The sequence below is a fragment of the Cebidichthys violaceus genome, unplaced genomic scaffold (genome assembly GCF_023349555.1).
Source record: "Cebidichthys violaceus isolate CVI_PGR_0920_01 unplaced genomic scaffold, fCebVio1.0.p SCAF_22, whole genome shotgun sequence".
Classification (NCBI taxonomy): domain Eukaryota; kingdom Metazoa; phylum Chordata; class Actinopteri; order Perciformes; family Stichaeidae; genus Cebidichthys; species Cebidichthys violaceus.
In genome coordinates this window covers 10,280,975-10,299,572 of record NW_027176395.1, presented here as the reverse complement: position 1 = coordinate 10,299,572, position 18,598 = coordinate 10,280,975, and the positions used below count along the sequence as shown (strand labels likewise).

The 18,598-nt window shown below is 40.9% G+C and overlaps 3 protein-coding genes across 6 annotated transcripts in view; 2 read left to right on the top strand and 1 right to left on the bottom strand.

Annotated features, from left to right (window-relative positions):
- The window catches only part of spred1 (sprouty related EVH1 domain containing 1), a 31,907-nt gene extending 24,049 nt beyond the window's left edge, over window positions 1-7,858 (top strand). Inside the window, exons 5-6 of the mRNA XM_068717847.1 lie at window positions 2,298-2,453; window positions 2,613-7,858. Of these exons, the coding sequence (XP_068573948.1) occupies window positions 2,298-2,453; window positions 2,613-3,305 (849 nt within the window). The 3' untranslated portion in view covers window positions 3,306-7,858. The remainder of the gene's footprint in view (window positions 1-2,297; window positions 2,454-2,612) is intronic.
- Window positions 7,859-12,295: 4,437 nt separating this feature from the next.
- On the top strand, window positions 12,296-15,608 carry fam98b (family with sequence similarity 98 member B). Its single transcript, XM_068717845.1, has 8 exons — window positions 12,296-12,463; window positions 12,651-12,799; window positions 12,882-13,010; window positions 13,100-13,275; window positions 13,790-13,870; window positions 13,975-14,091; window positions 14,206-14,373; window positions 14,464-15,608. Exons 1-8 carry the CDS (start codon window positions 12,426-12,428, stop codon window positions 14,713-14,715), a joined length of 1,110 nt encoding a protein of 369 aa, XP_068573946.1. The 5' UTR covers window positions 12,296-12,425; the 3' UTR covers window positions 14,716-15,608.
- Window positions 15,609-15,737: 129 nt separating this feature from the next.
- ptpn21 (protein tyrosine phosphatase non-receptor type 21) overlaps window positions 15,738-18,598 on the bottom strand; it is a 15,306-nt gene continuing 12,445 nt past the window's right edge. For all 4 annotated transcript variants that reach the window (XM_068717843.1, XM_068717840.1, XM_068717844.1 and 1 more), the window contains 3 exons: window positions 18,293-18,527; window positions 17,926-18,086; window positions 15,738-17,773 (listed from right to left, as the gene is read on the bottom strand). In XM_068717843.1, coding sequence (XP_068573944.1) covers window positions 17,645-17,773; window positions 17,926-18,086; window positions 18,293-18,527 — 525 coding nt within the window. In that variant the 3' untranslated portion in view covers window positions 15,738-17,644. The remainder of the gene's footprint in view (window positions 17,774-17,925; window positions 18,087-18,292; window positions 18,528-18,598) is intronic.

The following is an 18,598-nucleotide window of genomic DNA, read 5'->3' as shown; positions in this document are numbered from 1 at the left end:
ATTAGCGTATTTCCCAAAATGCGCTATGTTTAGAGAGTGAGAAACGTATATGCAGACGTGAAGCATTTAGTCTTTGTGATCAAATCTCCGACCATGTGCATCATCTTTTATTTTCTCTCAGTCTGATGCAGAGATCTAGCATGTTCTGTTTCAGTATGTGGGTCGACCCCAGCCTTCGCTGTCCTGAGCCTCTGTGCCTTTGAGGGCGGAAGTGCATGGATCCATGGTGTGGGGCCATGTTGCCCCTGGCTCCCACCACCTCCATCCCTCATCTCCCCTCCTCTCTCTTCTCCTCCCTCACCCAGCCACATCTCTGGGGTCAGCTCAGCTCCAGATTGGCCCCCACGCATGCCTTTGAATGGTGGGATTTAGGCAAGCGCTTTAAAAGGAAGCCCAAGTCTGTTTCCCATTTCACCCCCCCAACCCCTCTCTCCTTTCTTTCTCTCACATACACACACAGCTGTCATCTGGCTTTTTAAGTTCTGTACTGCATTTCTCCAGCTGGAGCTGGTTTATGACATTCCCTCGGCAGACTCTTTGGCCTCTTGCTCCCTTTCTCACTCTCTCTCTCTCTCTCTCTCTCTCTCTCTCTCTCTCTCTCTCTCTCACTCTCACTCACTCACTCACTCACTCACTCACGAAAACAACACAAAGTCATTTTTTCCTGTTCTGTTCTTTCTCTTCTCTCCCTCCACTGTCTCCTATTCCTCACATTCCCTTGCAGATGCTGTGGATGTGCGCTACACCACTCTGTATGTTTGGAGGCAAAAGAGGGAGGAAAGACACACACACACACACACACACACACACCATGTGTTAGCAGTCTAGGGGGGGGGACAAGCGGAGGAGAGAGAGGGGAAAAAAAGAAGAGAAAGAGAGGGGGGAAAAAAGAAGTCAAAGGAAGCATGTCTTAGCAACCACAGGACAGTAATTACTGTAGCAGCAGCTGGGAGCAAACCAGATTTCCGCTGTGCGTTAAAGCACTGGCGTGGGCTACTTTACACACGGCACTGACTAACCAGAGCCAGCAGCCTCCTCCACACACACACACACACACACACACACACACACACACACACACACACACACACACACACACACACACACACACACACACACACACACACAGAGAGAGAGAGCTAACCCTGCCTTGATGAGGTGGGAAAAGAGGGACAGCTAGCCAGTGTACAAGGCTTGAATATGGTTTGGAACGAACCCGTACGTGTAAAGATGCCTCAGAGTGTGTCCACGTTTGTCTATTTCTGAGTGGGACTTGACGAGAGATATAACCTCGAAGACCCTTTTTATTTTGCAGTTTATTTGGATCATGCTCAGACAGTTTATCAGTAGAGGCTGTATTGATAAAGAAAGTACAACTGAAGTTTACGTTTTGAATTTAGTCATCCCGATTGTCATTTACATATATAGCTGAAAATGACACAAATGGTTCTGAGATGCTGGACATGAAATATCATCACACAGCTCTTGATGTAATAGCTGACGATCCTCCCCCATCTCTCATCACCTCTGCACGCATGAATCATGAATAGCCATCACTTTTAATGTTGTTGCCATGAGTACTGAAGTATTAGACCACTTTGATTGGACCAATAACTATTTCTAGAAACTGTGTTTATATGTTCAAATGTGTCTTGATGGAGACTGTGGCATTCACAAGATGTTATTTATAGACACCTCTTGATTGATGTCTACAGTGAGCTTACCTCTTGTAATTATGAGATTGTTTGGCGTGAGGAGGAAGTATTGTTCGCTCGTTCGCTCCACCTCACACGGTTTCCAATGCTTCTCTCTCCTTTTTAATTCGCATTTTTTCAAGTGCCTCTTTTTTAGGCCCGTGTTTGTAGATTTTTTTTTTGCATCAGTTAAAATGTTCGTGGGAACACATGCAAGGCTGATGAGAACTCTGAGTTCTTAACAGAAGGGCCTTGGGTCATGCCACACAGCACAGTCCTTTGGCCAAAGCGTGGGCACAGGATGCCCCCTGGTGGTTACAAGTGGAATACATACACACACCCACACACACACACCAGAGCCTACACATCCAAAGTCAAAACGGTTGTTGTCAAGAACTGAATGGATCGAGCAACGATGGACTGTGAGAACCATAGATGTTAAGGGCATCAACCAATACTTCTTGTCATTAAGTCATATAACTAATTAATTGATGAATCATGTCAGATGTTTTTTAGTTTCTTTGATGCGTGTCCCTCAGAGGGGAAACATAACGTGTATTAGAGTTTTTCTTGACTGACTAGATTTTTTTTTTTTTCCTCCAGGTGTGTGATGAGCCTCCCTCTATCTGTACCCCAATGAAAGAGCCCTTCTCTCAGCTGAACAACATCGTCTCCACCGAGCCATTCAGGGGCTGCTACGTCCGTGCACAACCCTTCGACGAGTTCACTTCCAGCAACCGCCGTTACCTGCCTCCACAGGTCTGCCTCTCCCCCACACAACTAATCGAATCTCCAAAAGTTTGAATTACACGCTTGTGAGATAAAATGCAACGAGTGCAGTGTTTATTATATTTAGTAACTGCAACGGATCATTTCATTCTTTTTCAGTAATCCAACTAATTCTCAATTTCTCTTAAGGTCTCCTTTAAGTCGACTCGTCATGTCAGTTTTCACATGGACGAAGAGGAGATCGTTCGTATCAACCCACGCAAAGACGTGCTCATCCGCCGCTATGAGGACTACCGCCACCCTGTCATGTGGAAACAGGAGGCTGACCGCGAGGACCTGGACTTCCCCAACGCCTTCCACAAACTGGACAGTAAGAAGTGTGAGTACCTCTTCCCCGACGGCCCCTGTGGGGACTCCCACTCTGGCCCCGGCATGGGCATCGGAACAGGTATGGGGCTGGGTCTGGGCAAGGACACGGCCATCAAGACTCAGCCCTCGCCCCTGCACAAGAAGGGCCGGCGGCGACGAGAGGACGGCGAGCGTTCGCGCTGCATCTACTGTCGGGAGATGTTCAACCACGAAGACAACTGGCGGGGGCAGTGTCAAGACGCCCCCGACCCGATCAAGCAGTGCATCTACAAAGTCAGCTGCATGCTGTGCGCCGAGAGCATGTTGTACCACTGCATGTCCGACTCCGAGGGCGACTTCTCGGACCCATGCTCGTGTGACACGTCCGACGAACAGTTCTGCCTGCGCTGGCTGGCCCTGGTGGCATTGTCCTTCATTGCGCCCTGCATGTGCTGCTACCTGCCTCTGCGTGCCTGCCATCACTGTGGCGAGGCCTGCCGCTGCTGTGGGGGCAAGCACAAGGCCGCCGGGTGACCTGACGACGGACTCTGGGACACCCTCAAAGCTTAGCTAACACAGGAAGTGGATAAAAGCGGAAAATTAAAAGCCGGCATCCTTTTTTCATTCCCCTCAGACGGGGTGATATGTTGTTGATCCCCAGCTCTGAGGGCTTTTGGAGATTTCAGTTTGTGTTTGTCGCCGACAAGCAGTAGTGGAGGACAAACCATATGCTTTGTGGGAGCTCTGAGCATCAAGCTACGTTCAGGAGCTTAATCTGAGGAGATGAGGAGGAGCGTCAAGATTAATAGACTTGGAGATGTTACTAAACACACCTGTACACACACACACACACACACACACACACACACACACACACACACCTCTCTCTCACATTCACACTCATGCATTGACAAAGCCAGGCCACCAATGTCAGAACTCTACTGCAAGAAATGTGTAACTTTATGAAGGAAATTTGTCTTTTGTACAGAGAGCGACAACTTAATGACAAAAAAAGAAAACAAAACTATTCTGCGTTCAGAAAAAATACTTGCTGTTTGAGTATGCTAAAAGGGATATGTTCTTGTTTTTTTGTGAATTTACAGTTGGGTAACAGTGGCCTTTCCTTCATGGCTTAAGCATTTGATGACAATGTAATTACTACAAATGGTACCCCCCTGAAGTTCTTGCGGTAAATTAACCACCATCTTAACATTTGAGAGATGTTTCTGTGGCGGGTGAATGGCCAATTCCTTGTTTTCCTTTCCATGGAATGCTGAACAAAATCAAAAGGTAACAGCTTGTTTTTGGAGGTACTGCTCGGCATATCTTTTGACATTCATTAAGATGTCAAAATGATTACCTTGCTTTTCCGAGGTGATTTGGACCATTTGATTGCATTCCAAAATAGAGGGATCGATTCCATGATTAGAAGGGAAAAAATGGTAATGACTTTACCATGCTGAGTTCCCCAAAACAGTTTTTATCCACATCATGAAAATAGCATTAGAACCTCTTGAACCATTTAAATTGAAACTGATATAATTTAATTTACTCCAGTGGATTTCAGTTTTAGTCCAGTTATTTACTGCTGTAGTGAAATTGGTGTTTTTGTTTCTTATTTGTTATTTTCCTGCTCATTTTTATAATTATTTGTGAAACAAAAGCTGAAATGTTGCTCAACCAGCAAGTTTTGTTTCGGTGAGTAAAGGGGTTTCAGTGCTCCTTGGTTAAATGATGAGGCACTTAAATTAGGTCATTCTTTTATTGAGAATCCTTCAGATTTTAAAATGAGTCTGTACATAAATTATTCTATTGTAAGATTCAATTTGGTATTGGGGAAAACTCTCCTGAAAGCACTGCTCTCCAAGCTTTGGTTGCAGCACCCTCTCCAAATTTCCATGTTTGTCCCATGAATCCATTTTTTTTCTTTGTTTTGTTTCATTTTGCCCTCATATCCTGTTTTAATGTGGTATTTCTTTGTCTCTGAAAAGTCCGCCGCTTCCGTAAGTCTTTATTTAACAGGCCCTGAATGAATGACATTGTTTCAGGAATGCTGAGCATCTTGGCTATTAAAAAAAAAAAAAACAACATACAGGTGTGTGTGTGTGTGTGTGTGTGTGTGTGTGTGTGTGTGTGTGTGTGTGTGTGTGTGTGTGTGTGTGTGTGTGTGTGTGTGTGTGTGTGTGTGTGTGTGTGTGTGTGTGCGCGCGCGCGTGCTGTTGATCCGGTGTCATGTAACGTCTCCACTGACTGTGATTAAGGCTTTGACTTGTAACAGCGTCCTGTTTCCCGAAGCATCAAATCAAACTGGGAATTCACTTATTTGCTTTCTTTCCGAAGGTTAGATTGGAAGATCGATTACACCGACATGTCCATCTGTTGTAATGCTGAAGCTTGCAGCTGCTTAGCTTAGCATAAACACTTGAAAGGGGGCGAGCCTGGCTCTGTCCGAATGTAACTACTCTGCCTACCAGCACCTGTAACATTCACAAATTAACATGTTACATCTCATTTGTTCTATTTGTACAAAAACAAAGAGTAAAATTACAATTTGTAGTATTACTAGTCATGTGTGGGACTATTTCCCTGTTTTTAGTCTTTATGCCAAGCTAAGCAGCTGCTGGCTCTAGTTCCATATTTATCAGCTAGATATGAGATTGAAATCAATCTTCTTCTCAGTTAACTCTCAACAAGAGACCAAATAAGCATAATTCCCCAACGTCAAACTACTCTTAAGATCTTTTGGGTAACAGGGACACTAGTTGTGTTTAAATATTCCCTCCAATACGAGTAGAACCATTTTAAATTTAACATGTCTTTCTCGCTAAACCATCGTTGACTTTAAACTAGTCTGAACAACAACTAACTCCTAACAGTAACAATCGTTCAGTTTGGACGTCTAGCTGCAATAACCGATGAAATGATCCCAAACTAAGGCATTGGCATGTTTTGAAATTGTGATTCAACCTTAAAGGATATGCATGTCCTCTCACCTCCCATCACTCCTGGTTAAAGATAATGTCGTGGCACCTCGGTCACGACAAGACTGGATTTCAGGAGAAACGTTTATTTTCCTAACTCCACCAACGCTCCCTTTACTTTCTATGCAAACTTTCTAAAGTGGGAAACGCATTGACCTCTCTGCAGACTGAGTCAGTGGCGGGACAGGACACTTTAACGCTACGTAGGTAAGACGACCAACCCCTAGTACCAAACTCCAAACAACCTGTAAATACGTAACACTATATTTAAGTTCTGATAATAATCCCATCTTTTTTTTTTGGTCTTTGAAATTTTAAAGATAGAGATGTATTTATCGTTGCTGTCAGCATATACTGTAGCTTCAATTGACAGCATTATGTACATAGGTCACCTTTTAGTATTATTTCACATTGAAAAGTAGAGGGCGTGTGTGATGGAAACTACTATTGAGCTTCTAATAAGAGTTTCTCTCTCTAGTTTTGTACGGTAGAAGGAAGGATAGTGCCTGTATAACACGGTACAGTAGTGGCAGTCCACTTGTTTCAAAATCCTGATATATATATATATGTATATGTGTATATGTACTATATATATATACAGACACATATGTATGTACATGTATGTATGTATGTATATATATATATGTATATATATATATATATATGTACGTACATATATTTATGTGTATATATGTGTATATATATATGTATGTACGTACATATATATATGTGTATATATACATATGTACATATAAAGCTGCTAGATACAATCACTAATTTTATTGTGTTGACAGAGAAAATCAGCTATGAACGACTGTTAAACCCTAATTCTCCAACAGCATATAACCATGACAGAGAGTTTTTAAATGTTTGATTGCTCTGCTTGATGAAGTGGACACTTGTGCATGTGTGTAGGTGCACAAGTGTTACTATACATGTGTGTTCTTGTGTGCCCATGAGCGAGCGAGTGCGTGTGCGTGGGTGTGGGAGGGAGTGTGTTTCCAGCGTGCTGGCTATGTGCGTGCGGGGTTGGTGTGTAACCAAATGTTTGGTTGGCTGTCATATTCTCCCATTGTAATTGGATTGCCCTGCATTATTTTTGCAAGCTGAACCAAGGTTTGATGAACCTGATTTAAAACTTGCTGGCTGAGAAGCAAAATGTAGGACGTGCATTTATACAAAGTGTAGAGAATGCTGAAATAACACTTCTCATTCTGCATTAACCAGCACAGTGCAACTTCCTGTCATGTACTGTATTATATATGCAACATGTGTCTGTCTGCTTTAATATATATATTTTTTTGACCTGCATTATATAAGACTTCAGTTTTAACCACTTTGCTGCTAGTCTTTTATCCTCTTTCAATCTTGGAAATTGTGCATATCTTTGGGAATGCATACAAGTATACATTATTGACATTGTGTAGATTAAAAAAGAAAAAAAGCTATATAAACCTGTTTCTCTTCAGTGTATCGTTTTAAAAGGTTACTTTTCACAGCAGTTGAGTGGTTATGTTTCAATTCTCCAATGCTTTGGTGCACTGATACTATATGTAATTTTGTTTTCATCTTACAGCGCTTGATGTAACATTTATGTGATTAGTTCTAAATAGTGGAAGACATTTGTGTTTTGAAACTTGCAGTATAAATGGTACTACTCTTAACTATTCTGTAAACACTGCCTGTTTTACTTTCTTTTTTCCTTTCTTTCACTCTCTCTGTGTGCATATTTCTTTCCTGTGCATCTATTTTTTTCCCCTTGAAGTTTCTTAGTGCCATCGGCTTTCACATCCTGACAACCTCAAAAAAGTGCCTCACGTCCATCCTAGTTTCCATTTTATAATTTAACATCTCTCGTTCCGGTTCTATTAGTTCCTACACGTCTAGGTATTTCTTCTCATGGTTCGAGAATACCAAGTATATGATTTATAGTCCCAATAACTCATGTCATAGTTGTATTTTCTTTATACAGATGTAGCTCGTTACTTTTCATAAATATATAATGTAAATATGCATACATATGTTTGTAACTGTTTTTATGTTACATCATACACTTGTAATTTGACATATCAAATAACATTATCATAATAAAATGGTGAGTTTTAATCTTTTGCTGTATGCTTGATTGCGTTTCTTTTATTCCTTGTAAAAAGAACAAAAATAAGTGTTGTAGACAAACCAAGTGCACATGCTCGAGTGTTCTGTGAGTAGGAGCTCATTTGAATAACCTTCTTCTTGCTTTATAAATACTTCAACTATTCCAGACTGAAATCTTCAGTAAATTCTACTTCTGCATTTCAAAGACAGACCCTTTATGTGTGTAAAATCCAGACAGATACATTTGACCAGAAATACCAAAAGTTGAGCTGAAACAATTTGTTCTAATTGTAAAAAACAACAACCTGATAATCAATTACGTGGTGACCGTGGATAAGTGGAGAGCAGGGCCGCCTTTCAATCAGAAGGTCGGCGGTTTGATCCACTAGTCTCATGTCAATGTGTCCTTGAGCAAGACACTTAACCCCAGAATTACTCCCGTAGCTGTGTCTACGGTGTATAGATAGATACTGAATTGTAAGTCGCTTTGGATTAAAGCGTCTGCTAAATGACTAATGTAATTATCGTGTGGGTTTAAGCCAAAATTGCCAAACATTCTTTGGTTCCAGCTTCTCAAATGTGATAATATGCTGATCATCTGTTTTATGTTATTGTATACTAGATATGTTATAGAGTTTTGGACTGTTGGTCGGGCAAAACAAGACGTTTGAAAATGTCATCTTGGGCTCTAGGAAATTGTGACAATTGTGCTATTCTTTTCTCTGTAATGATTAAACAGGGGAAAAAATTAATTCATAATGAAAATAATTAACAGTTGTTGGTCTGTGTCCTGTTTGCTGGCTCTAATTTGTCTTTCAGGTTGTTGCTCGTCAGCTGATGAGCCACACCTGAGCCTGGTGGGAGTTCCAGCTATGAAGACTCAACATTTCCTTGGCTGCTGTTTAGTTTGTTTCAGACATTTTTGCACATGCTGACATTACTGAATCGCCGTGTTTGTTTTGTTCATGTATTTAAATAAATGTGCTTATTTATCACTTTTAACTGGTCTGGGCCCCGTTCCTCGTACGTGGTTCAACTAAGTCGATCAAATGTCCTATTAGCTAGCTTAAATTAACCCGATGATTGATGTCAGGTGATAATGGTTTCCCAAAGGCTGATCCGCGCTCAAACAATCTCGTTAATTCGAACAAGGCGTCAGTTATCAGGATAATTGCGCGTGCCCGTCCTACTTCAAAAGGGGGAAGCGTCAATCACCGAAACCATGATTTTCTAACGGTAGAATGGCAAATAAAGTCAAAGAAAGAGCCTCTTTTTTTATCCGCTGGCGAGCAGGAGATGATCATGAACTCATATGAGGAATTCAAGACCATAATCATGGCAAAATCTAACACCGCCACCGCTGCGAGGGCTAGACAAGAAGCATAGCAAAATATCGCAGACAAGTTAAATGCGTAAGTGTTGGGAAAATGTATAGGCTAATTTTAAGTGCCTCATCACCCCAATCAATCAGATTATATTTCTTTAAATGTGCCTGCTGGCAGTAGGCTTCATGGAATGCATCATCGAATGAGATCTTGCTAGCCAAAATAATTATCTCTGCGCTTATGTATCATGTGCTATATATGTGTATATACATGTATGTGTAGATTACCATATAGAAGTAGGAGTGTGCAAATCTGTGTATGGGCGGATCAGTATGTATGCAGGGGCGTCGTTAGGAAGCCCCCCTAAAATGTTCTTCAGCCCCCCCAAATAATTTGGCATTATTGGCTTTAAAAAAAAATATATTTTTTTTTATTTTATTTTGGTGATGTCATTAAATTAAACAGTTGTTTCTCACATGGACAAGTTATTTATAACTCTAACATGCTACATATGTGCGTGCGTTCTGGTTTGTATGTTTTCTCTTCAAATTACAATCTATATCATCATACTGAACATATAAACGCCCGGGCACTAGGACCTTGGGGAGGCTGCTGCGCTGGCTTTCTCACTCTGCCAAGTAACGTCTCTCGTCAACGACAGCCAGGATTATAGCCAAGGAGTTTAACGTTAACTCAAAGTAAATGATGCACCGAGTGAAATTGTAAGTACAGGTAGTTACAGAATGTGGCTATCTGTAGTTGTTAACGATTGTCACCTGCTTACATTTAGGTTTACTTGAGGCAAATGAAAGGGAATATAGTAGTGGGCTATGTTAACACTAAGCTAGCTAGCTAACTTGGCTATTTCGTTAGAAACTGTCTCCAGTGAGCAAGAGTGAACGAGCAAATTCGAAATACAAGAAATAACTATCGACATCTCTCTATTCTTTGGCATTAATATATATCTCTAGTATTTCAAAACAATAATATCAGTCCCTATATAATGTTGTTTATAATCAGTTAATGGTATATTTGACAGTATACTGAGTGTCCAATTGAGCATAAAATATCACTGGTATGTAAAAACTACACGGACCACAAAATAGATGTAAACGTTGATCAAAATCTTATTCCCTTCTGCTCATAATAAAACAAGTAAACAACTCAAAAGTTGACACTGTCAGGTCCATTCTCCATCTATTGTGTGCGGTCCCTTTTAAGAATTAGCATTTGGGAGTGACGCGGATATGAAAGCTAGTTTATCCGTCTTTCCTTTACAAGCAGGAAAATTATTTGTCTCTCTTTATTTGAGAAAAGTTCATATTTGACTCTGTCTGTTGTTATCATATACTGAATGCAAGCAAAACTACAGAGCAAAATCACTCTTTCTGATTCAACCAATATATGAACTGTCAGAAACAATTGATATCCGCGGCCCCAAAAACAATTGCCACGCGCTGCGTGCGCAAACATGCCCCTCCCCTTGGGACTAAGCCCCCCCTTTCTTTGGATCCTAGAAACGCCCCTGTATGTATGTATTATTCATAATCAGAAATTCAATCAATTGAAGCAGTGAAAAGAAAGTGTGTGTGATTCTCTCTATTCTTATCACGAGTCCACCTTAATCATGTTCTACAATAATGATATGCTATGGTGTACTAATAACACTGTCATATAATTATGAGTGCTTTCAACCCCCATGTAGTTGCAACCCAGCCATCAAGAGGATATGGGAGCAAGTAAAAACTAAGCACAAAAACATTATTCAGAATGGTGAGTCAATACAATATGTGCCATGGTAATGTATTGAACACATCCATACGTTTTTCAAGCGCCAAATAAACTTTACGAACAGCACGGCATGCAGCGGCTTTCCCGATGTTCTCCGCATCGCCGACGCTGTACAAAAATGTACCACTCGCAAAAAAGCGCAAGGCTATGCATGCAGTCTGTGAGACAGTCAATGCTCGGCTGCGGCGTGTGGTGTTCGCAATGTATGGCTCGAGAAGGTCTTGTAAATAAATGATTCCTTTTCGGCAGAATCGATAGCGCTCGTATAGGAAGTCATCATGATGTGATAACGGATCTTGGCGATCTCGAAGAACTCTCTCCCTATAAAACGCTAATCTAACTAATATCGCTCCTTCAACAATGGGATCTCTGAGGAAGGGAGCTGCCATTTTTTTACGGGGGCGTGGCAAGCTTATCCAGCTAACTTAAGTGAGCCACACCTGAGCCTGGTGGGAATTCCAGCTATGAAGATTCAGCACCTGAACAGGGATCTTGGCTCTTCCTTGGCTGCTGTTTAGTTTGGTTCAGACATTTTCACACATCCACACATGCTGATATGACTGATTACTGACTCCATGTTTGTTTAGTTTGTATATTCTTTAAATATGTGGTTATCACTGAACTCGTCTGGTCTCCCATTCATGATGCAGCCTTTGATCCGGGTTGTAACACATCTTACAACAGCACTTCTTATCCTCATATTACTGAACAAGAGAGTGTGTGTTATGTGGTGTAAATTAACTATTTACTGTCAGGGAACATGAATGAAAACTAAAACAAGCATTTACAACAACTCAAGTCTTAATTGAGGTAATTTTAGGCATCATTTTTATCTAATTCAATTTCCTAAGTTTATGCCTTTACTCCACTATATTAAACAGGACAGTAATGTATTTTTTTATTGCACTACATTTAACATAACTGTACTTGATACTTTGCATATTCATATTTTACATTTAAAATGAGATGGGGTCATAACATACAGCTTATATCTGGTAAAAATCTAAAATGTTAACCTTTCAGGAACAAATTGTATCTTGCCAAAAACAATGCATTTAAGACATGAGGATTTTAGAGAATGTTGTCAACCTATTTCAGCAGCGTTGACAGCATTAATCTGCACACATTTGAAGATACACATGTCCAAATTTTTTGTCAATTTAACACTGAATATAGCTATCATTTACAGTTACTTACTGCTGTTACTGCTCTTTTAAAATACATTTTGACTTATAAAGTGCCGTTTTCTTTTGTGGTAACTTATATAAGTAACCTAGTACTGGGGCGGAACCATAGAATTAACGTCGCACGTTTCACTCCGGCTCACATACTTAACCGGAACAGTAAGGAGGCGTGAGAGTGCCGCAGAAATGAATAGGGGCAAAATCTGTATATGTTGACATAGTGTTATCCGTATAATGTTTTCAGTAGACTAACTAAAAATCTTCACGGATTCAGCGATGGAGTGCGACATTTTGGACTCGTTAGAGCAGCTTGGGTAAGCTAATTTACTGTTAGCATAGCACGCTACTTGTTTAGCTTTCAAGTCGCATTCAAGATAATGTTCTCTCTGCGTGTTGTATACGGTATGGCGTGGCTGCAATAGCCAGTCGTACAGTAGCTATACGTCCATTTAATCTTTGTAGGTGTCGAGGCTTATTTGACCACTTTGTCACCTTCCGTAGCTATGACGGTCCTCTGCTGGAGGAGAAGGTGCTGCTCGGAGCCGCAGAGGGAGGCCTGTCGTCGCCTGAGTATGTGGACCTGTGCAGGTGGCTGGCATCCAAGTTAAAGCCGCTGTGTGATCTGGAGGAGAGCATTACTGCCGGTCCAGGTGAGCCACATCCATTCACACCTGATTCTGACGATCAAAGGTTTTTGTTCCTCCCTCATGAACCCTGTTTCCCCATCTACAGATGACATGGACAGCCTTCAGGTGGAGATGAGTGGTCTGCTGAAAGAGTTGCACTGTCCTTATGTAGAAATCGTTTCAGGGATTCTTAAGGGCATTGTACGAAATGCAAAAGATCATCTGAAGTTTGTCTGTATGTAATCGAATCATGCGTCTTATTTTAATCATTGCGCTACAAGCTCTCTGTGTGAGTTACTTACGCATATGATTTTTCTTGTGAAGTGTTCCTGAGCTCTGAGCTCCAGGCAGCGCAGATCGTGATGAGCAGAGGGCTCGCTCATAAACAACAAGAAAAGAGTCCGGTGCATCAGGAACTCCTGTCAATCTGTGAAACCTTGGACCTACCAGAGCCCAGAGGACAGGATGCAGCTGGAGTTTTATCTCAAGTCCAAGACAAGGTGGGACTATTTAATGCTGTTTAAGTAAATTTATATCTGGGCCACCAAAAATACCCTGTGGGAGTCTTTGTTGTCCCCCTGATTTGGACAATGTAGTGTGGCAAAACTATTCCAAAACCACAGCCAACTTCCTTGGATTTGCTTCCTGTTAGGTTTTATATTAATTTGAACATGTTACAAGCAATGTTTAAGCCATCACATGGCGTTGCTCCATAAATATCTTAATAAGCTGTTAACTGGCCATGTTCCCTTGTGTCCTGTCTGCAATGATCTCTACCATTTGATTGAAGGGGATGTGTTTTTGGGGGGCAGCAACTGTAACTCTATGAGGGACCTTCCTTTTGATTCTGTCCCTATTTAAGCAAAGGCTCAATTGAATGGCAAATACATTTGTCTTGGAGGCACGCATTGAGTCACACCTGTTCTTGTGTTGTACTGTGCTATTTTAGATCGCTGCATTGTTTGTCCTTTTTGTATTATGGTAATGCATTACATGCATTGTGTGTGATTGTAGGTGGAAGAAGTACATAAAGATCTTCCAAATAGCTCCATTGGAGACCCAGTGCTAAAGAAATCTCTATGCAGTGAACAATGGGTAAGTAGAAGAACGTCTAGACAAACCACGTCATATGAAGTGCCTTTTAATTGAACTAATTTCTCTCTTTTTTTTTTTTTTTTTTTTTTTATATATCTCTGCAGGAGAAGTTGCACAACATAAACACAGCTCTGTCTTCAGAGTACGAGTGTCGGCGCAGAATGCTGATCAAACGGCTGGATGTCACAGTTCAGTCATTCGGATGGTCAGACAGAGCCAAGGCACGTTTATATAACAATCGCACTGTTTTTTTGCACTCCTTCTCCACCACTCAACTGATGATAATTATGGGAGAAGAAGCTGATTTTATCTTGTGTTTCTCTGTGGTTTGTCAGGTCAAGGTGGACAGCATGGCGAAGGTCTATCAGCCAAGGAGACACTCTCTGAGGCTACAGTCCACAGTGGGTATGGCTGAGCTGCTGGCAGCCAGAGAAGACATCTGCAACGTGGTGAAGACCAGCAGCGGCACCAGCAGGGAGAAGACTGCTTGTGCTGTCAACAAGGTATAGAATAACCTTTCCCTCTTTCCAAATGAATGGCTGAAGTCTGGTGCTTTCTTTTGACACATCTCTCGTCTTCTCTCTTATCCACAGATCCTGATGGGGAGAGTCCCAGACAGAGGAGGACGTCCCTCAGAGATACAAGCCCCGCCTCCTGAGATGCCACCCTGGCAAAAAAGACAAGATGGAGGAAGAGGGGGTGGCTGGGGAGGAGGAGGTAGGGGAAGAGGAGGTGGTGGTGGTGGTGGATGGGGAGGAGGTGGTAGTGCAAGAGGAGGAGGTTGGAGAGGAGGTGGATGGAACCATGGAGGACATGGTGGAAAGAGAGGGAGGTACCAGTATTAATTTCTACTGATTGATCTTGTTGTTGTTTTTTAAGTCCGTGTCATGAACATGAACTAATTTCTGTTTTCTATGTAGGGACAAATTATTTTGTAATGTAATAACAGTAAAACAGATTATTAGATTAGATTATTTATAATGCTCATCTTTTCTTTTTTTACTTTTATCAGTGTTTTGTTTTGCTTTTTCATTTTCTCATCAGTGTTTTTAAGTGGAAAGAAATACCAATCACTAAAAGTACTTTTTTGTTCAAGAACAAATGATCCAACATCTGCATTGGACCATAATACTGTCTATACTACATACTGATTCTAAAGAGGGTTTGAGTATGTATTCTGTTCACACTGTAAAAGTGACTAAATTTAGGTACTTAAAACTGTATGAGTACAAAAAAACTCTTGACTTTGGAGTATGTTGAGACTCTACCACAATGCAGTGAGCAATGGAAATGGAGGAGCTGCTCACAACTGGGAAAACTAAAATTATCTTTCCAATTTTGGGGAAAAAATGCTAACTAACACTAATTGAGTGTATACTTTCTCAATTAGTTTGCAGTCGAAGTCGAGGGGACAAAAACACTACATAATTTCTTTTTAGTATAAAACAAGTTTGTTACCATAAACATTTTGCCTTTTTAAGATCACGTAATTGAAGTTAAAAGGATCAAAGATGGAGTGAGGAATGTTGAAGATGAAGTTAAAGGCTAATGTTCCCTGACTAAAGAGTGATGTGAAAATGTGAAACCCTGAAGACTGAAAGGATGCTAAGAAGTTTTAAAATCTGTATTTTACATTTGAGACTAAAAAATATCAGCTTTCACTTAATTTCCTTGATTCTGTACCAGTTGTGAACCTTTTTCACCTCTGAATTAATATAATAAAGATCTCTTCCAATGATGTAAGCACCATATGTTGATGTAACGGATACTGAAATGGTGCAACCAGACATTGAGAACCACTGGCTACTTCCTACCACAAGGTCGCATGATAGATTGATGTAAACAAAGAAACCAGGTTATCTTTAACTGAATAGAAACTTATATATTTCCAAATATTTATTTGCTGAAAAGATGTTCCACACTCTTTCTTCCCAATGGCATATCATTTTGTGTTCAATAGATACAAGTTTATACATAGTTTGTACATTATCCAATATTCATAAAAGACATTTTTTACATTGTGTACATTATGAACAACATACCTGTACATGGACAAAACTGTTACACCTTGGCCACAAAAATCACTCTTTTTAAGTCTCTGCACTAAGACTCAATCAGTATTTTAAAACACAAAACCTGAAGCAAATTCATACGGGGCAGATCTTAAGATCCAGTCCAAACACATCTCATCAGTGGAGACGTATTTATCTCCAGTTAAGTCAGATCACTGCCCACGCATGTGACACCAACACACACATCGGGACACTGAGGGATTAACAACCGCTTCACTTTGGCCACATAGATTAAGTTGCTGCCTTTTTAATTGATAATGTAGGCAAATTATTTCAAATTGACATTGTTAAAATGTATATTTGACTTCATGTAAACTTTGCCGTGCCTGCAAGCCTCGTTTCTGTACGGGTGAAATTCACAATGGGGCTCTGAAAATATTCGCTATAGCTGCAGTGGGAAATGAAATTGTTCAATAAGAGTCAGCAGGAAGTGTCTGCACTCTTCACTCTGGAGTGAAAACAAGTGTAGCAGACAGAATACTGAAACGAGTACTGGTTTGTTCCATAGATGTCTACTGTGCACCAAAGCAACACGCTGCACAGTGCTGTTCGTTACATCTCAATAGTGTCAAACGGCCTCACGTCCTAGTTTTTATGTACTTATTGACACAAAGGCCCAACTGTCAGAACTTAAGGGATCTAAGCCTAATTCAAGAATGATCATTTTTGTTTCCAATACTTATACTTCTTGCAGGGATGTTTCTTAAATGTATCAATTGGCATTAATAAACACATCACTGCAATCAAACAAGCATTAAATGAAACTTCCTTCATATTATACAGACGTACAGGGTAGATATATAGCTACTTTGTCCTGACAAAATATCTTAAATATACTGATTTTGTTCACATACAGCACTCGGTTCTCATGATTAAAGAAAAGGGATGAAAAATAGAGTATAAAAATTCAAGTTCTACGCAAAAAACCTGCGTCTGGAACCTGTGCAATGTTTTTCTACTTTGCATCAATCCAGTGTTTAACAAAGACCAATCCATCGCCTCCCACCTTCTTTCTGGACAGAGCATATACATTTGTTGTAGATAATGTTCAGTGGGTTCCAGGGCTTTTTGAACATGAAGATTGTTCATACCAAATCATGGGGTGTATGGTGTACATTAGCATCATTCTGTTGAATGTAAATCTATATTCTTATTAAGTTCAATGCTGGGACAAACCCCTGCCTGTACCACCACAGGCCACATGTTGAAGTTAAAATCCAACCCTTTATCCACTCTGTCTTCATTACTGTAGAAACTTCCTTCATTATCGGAACCTAGAGTTACCAAACAGCAATCAAAAACATACTTGTTAAAAAAAGCAACCTTTGTTAAATGAAACTGTTTTTGATACACATCTATGATAATGACTTTCTTTAAATGCAGCATCACATTGGTTCATTATGTACAGCAAAGTAAAAGTGCTGGGCTTTATTAAGCAATAATGTATGTAAAAATAATATATATAATACTGATTAGAGGCAGGTCAAACGTCTTCATGCTCCTTCATGTGGCTTCTTTCTTGTACTTCCACACATCCTTCCTTCAGCCTTGCCTGGTTTAATACTTGCTCCAAATGGGGTTTACCAAAATACTGACTGCTGTAGTGAATAGAATCGTACAGCTGCATCATTGCAGTGCAGTTTGGTATAAATTGGGATCCAACTCCACCCCATCACCTGTGACCACGGACAGACACTTGTGCTCATATGAGCCTGGAGTTGCGGAGGTACTGGATGATGACTTTGTAGATGAAGGTGTACTGAGACAAGGTCTGAACCATTATCATTCTCTGACGACGCAGGTTTAACAGGTATTTGGGGACATCCAGTGCCTGAAACCAGACCAGATTTTTAGTAAGAGAGAGAGGTGGTAGTGTTTCATCTTAATACACAGAGATGGCAAAGAAAATATACACCAGAGGAGGTCCTAACTTGGAAAAAAAAAGCTGTAGTGCACAGGTTTTATTTGAAGTGAGGAAATTACCTCATTGTGCTCCAGACAGGCTATCATGATCTCAGACAGGATGACCACACCAGTCCGTCCCACTCCAGCGCTGCAGTGGACCAGCACAGGTAGGTTGGTGTTCTTTGGGTCACTGATGCTGTTTGTGTGTCTCCTCACTGACTGGATCTCCTCCAGGTAAGCTGGAAAAAAGACAAGAACACTCACAATAATTTAATACAGCAGTTTTGACAACGAGTTTCGGAACATTTAAATGTTCTTTTCAAAATTTCTAAGGGATCATCTTCCCTAGTTATCTTAATTTCCCTCAAAAAAAGTCCTATTTTCAGTCTTCCAGGTTGATATCTGATGACCTTAAAAAGGATAAACGGAGACAGATCCCACTCACTCAGGAAGCCTTTCAAGTCCTCAGGACACCCGTGGTCCGGCCAGTCTATGTACTGTAGGTGCCAGACCGTTCTCTCTTGGCCCGTCAGGAGGTGTTTGATCTTCAGCCCCGTGGTGGCGTAGCATCCAGACTCCGTGCGGAACCGCGTTGTGATCTTGAAGCGACCGTACGTCACCGTGTTGTGTCGCGAGCCGAGTCGGGGCCAATACCGGAAGCTCTTTTCTCGGCCGCTCTCCTGAAGGGAAAGCAGATGACGTAAACCCAGGCGATGATGGAGGAATGAAATATGTGGAGCTGTAAATATGA

Bases quoted from the DNA above. Each gene is read 5' to 3' on its own strand.
- fam98b (XM_068717845.1), top strand. From the start codon at position 12,426: ATGGAGTGCGACATTTTGGACTCGTTAGAGCAGCTTGG. The intron at 13,011-13,099 runs GTATGTAATCGA...TTTCTTGTGAAG, and splicing joins AGATCATCTGAAGTTTGTCT to TGTTCCTGAGCTCTGAGCTC. The intron at 14,092-14,205 runs GCACGTTTATAT...GTGGTTTGTCAG, and splicing joins GATGGTCAGACAGAGCCAAG to GTCAAGGTGGACAGCATGGC.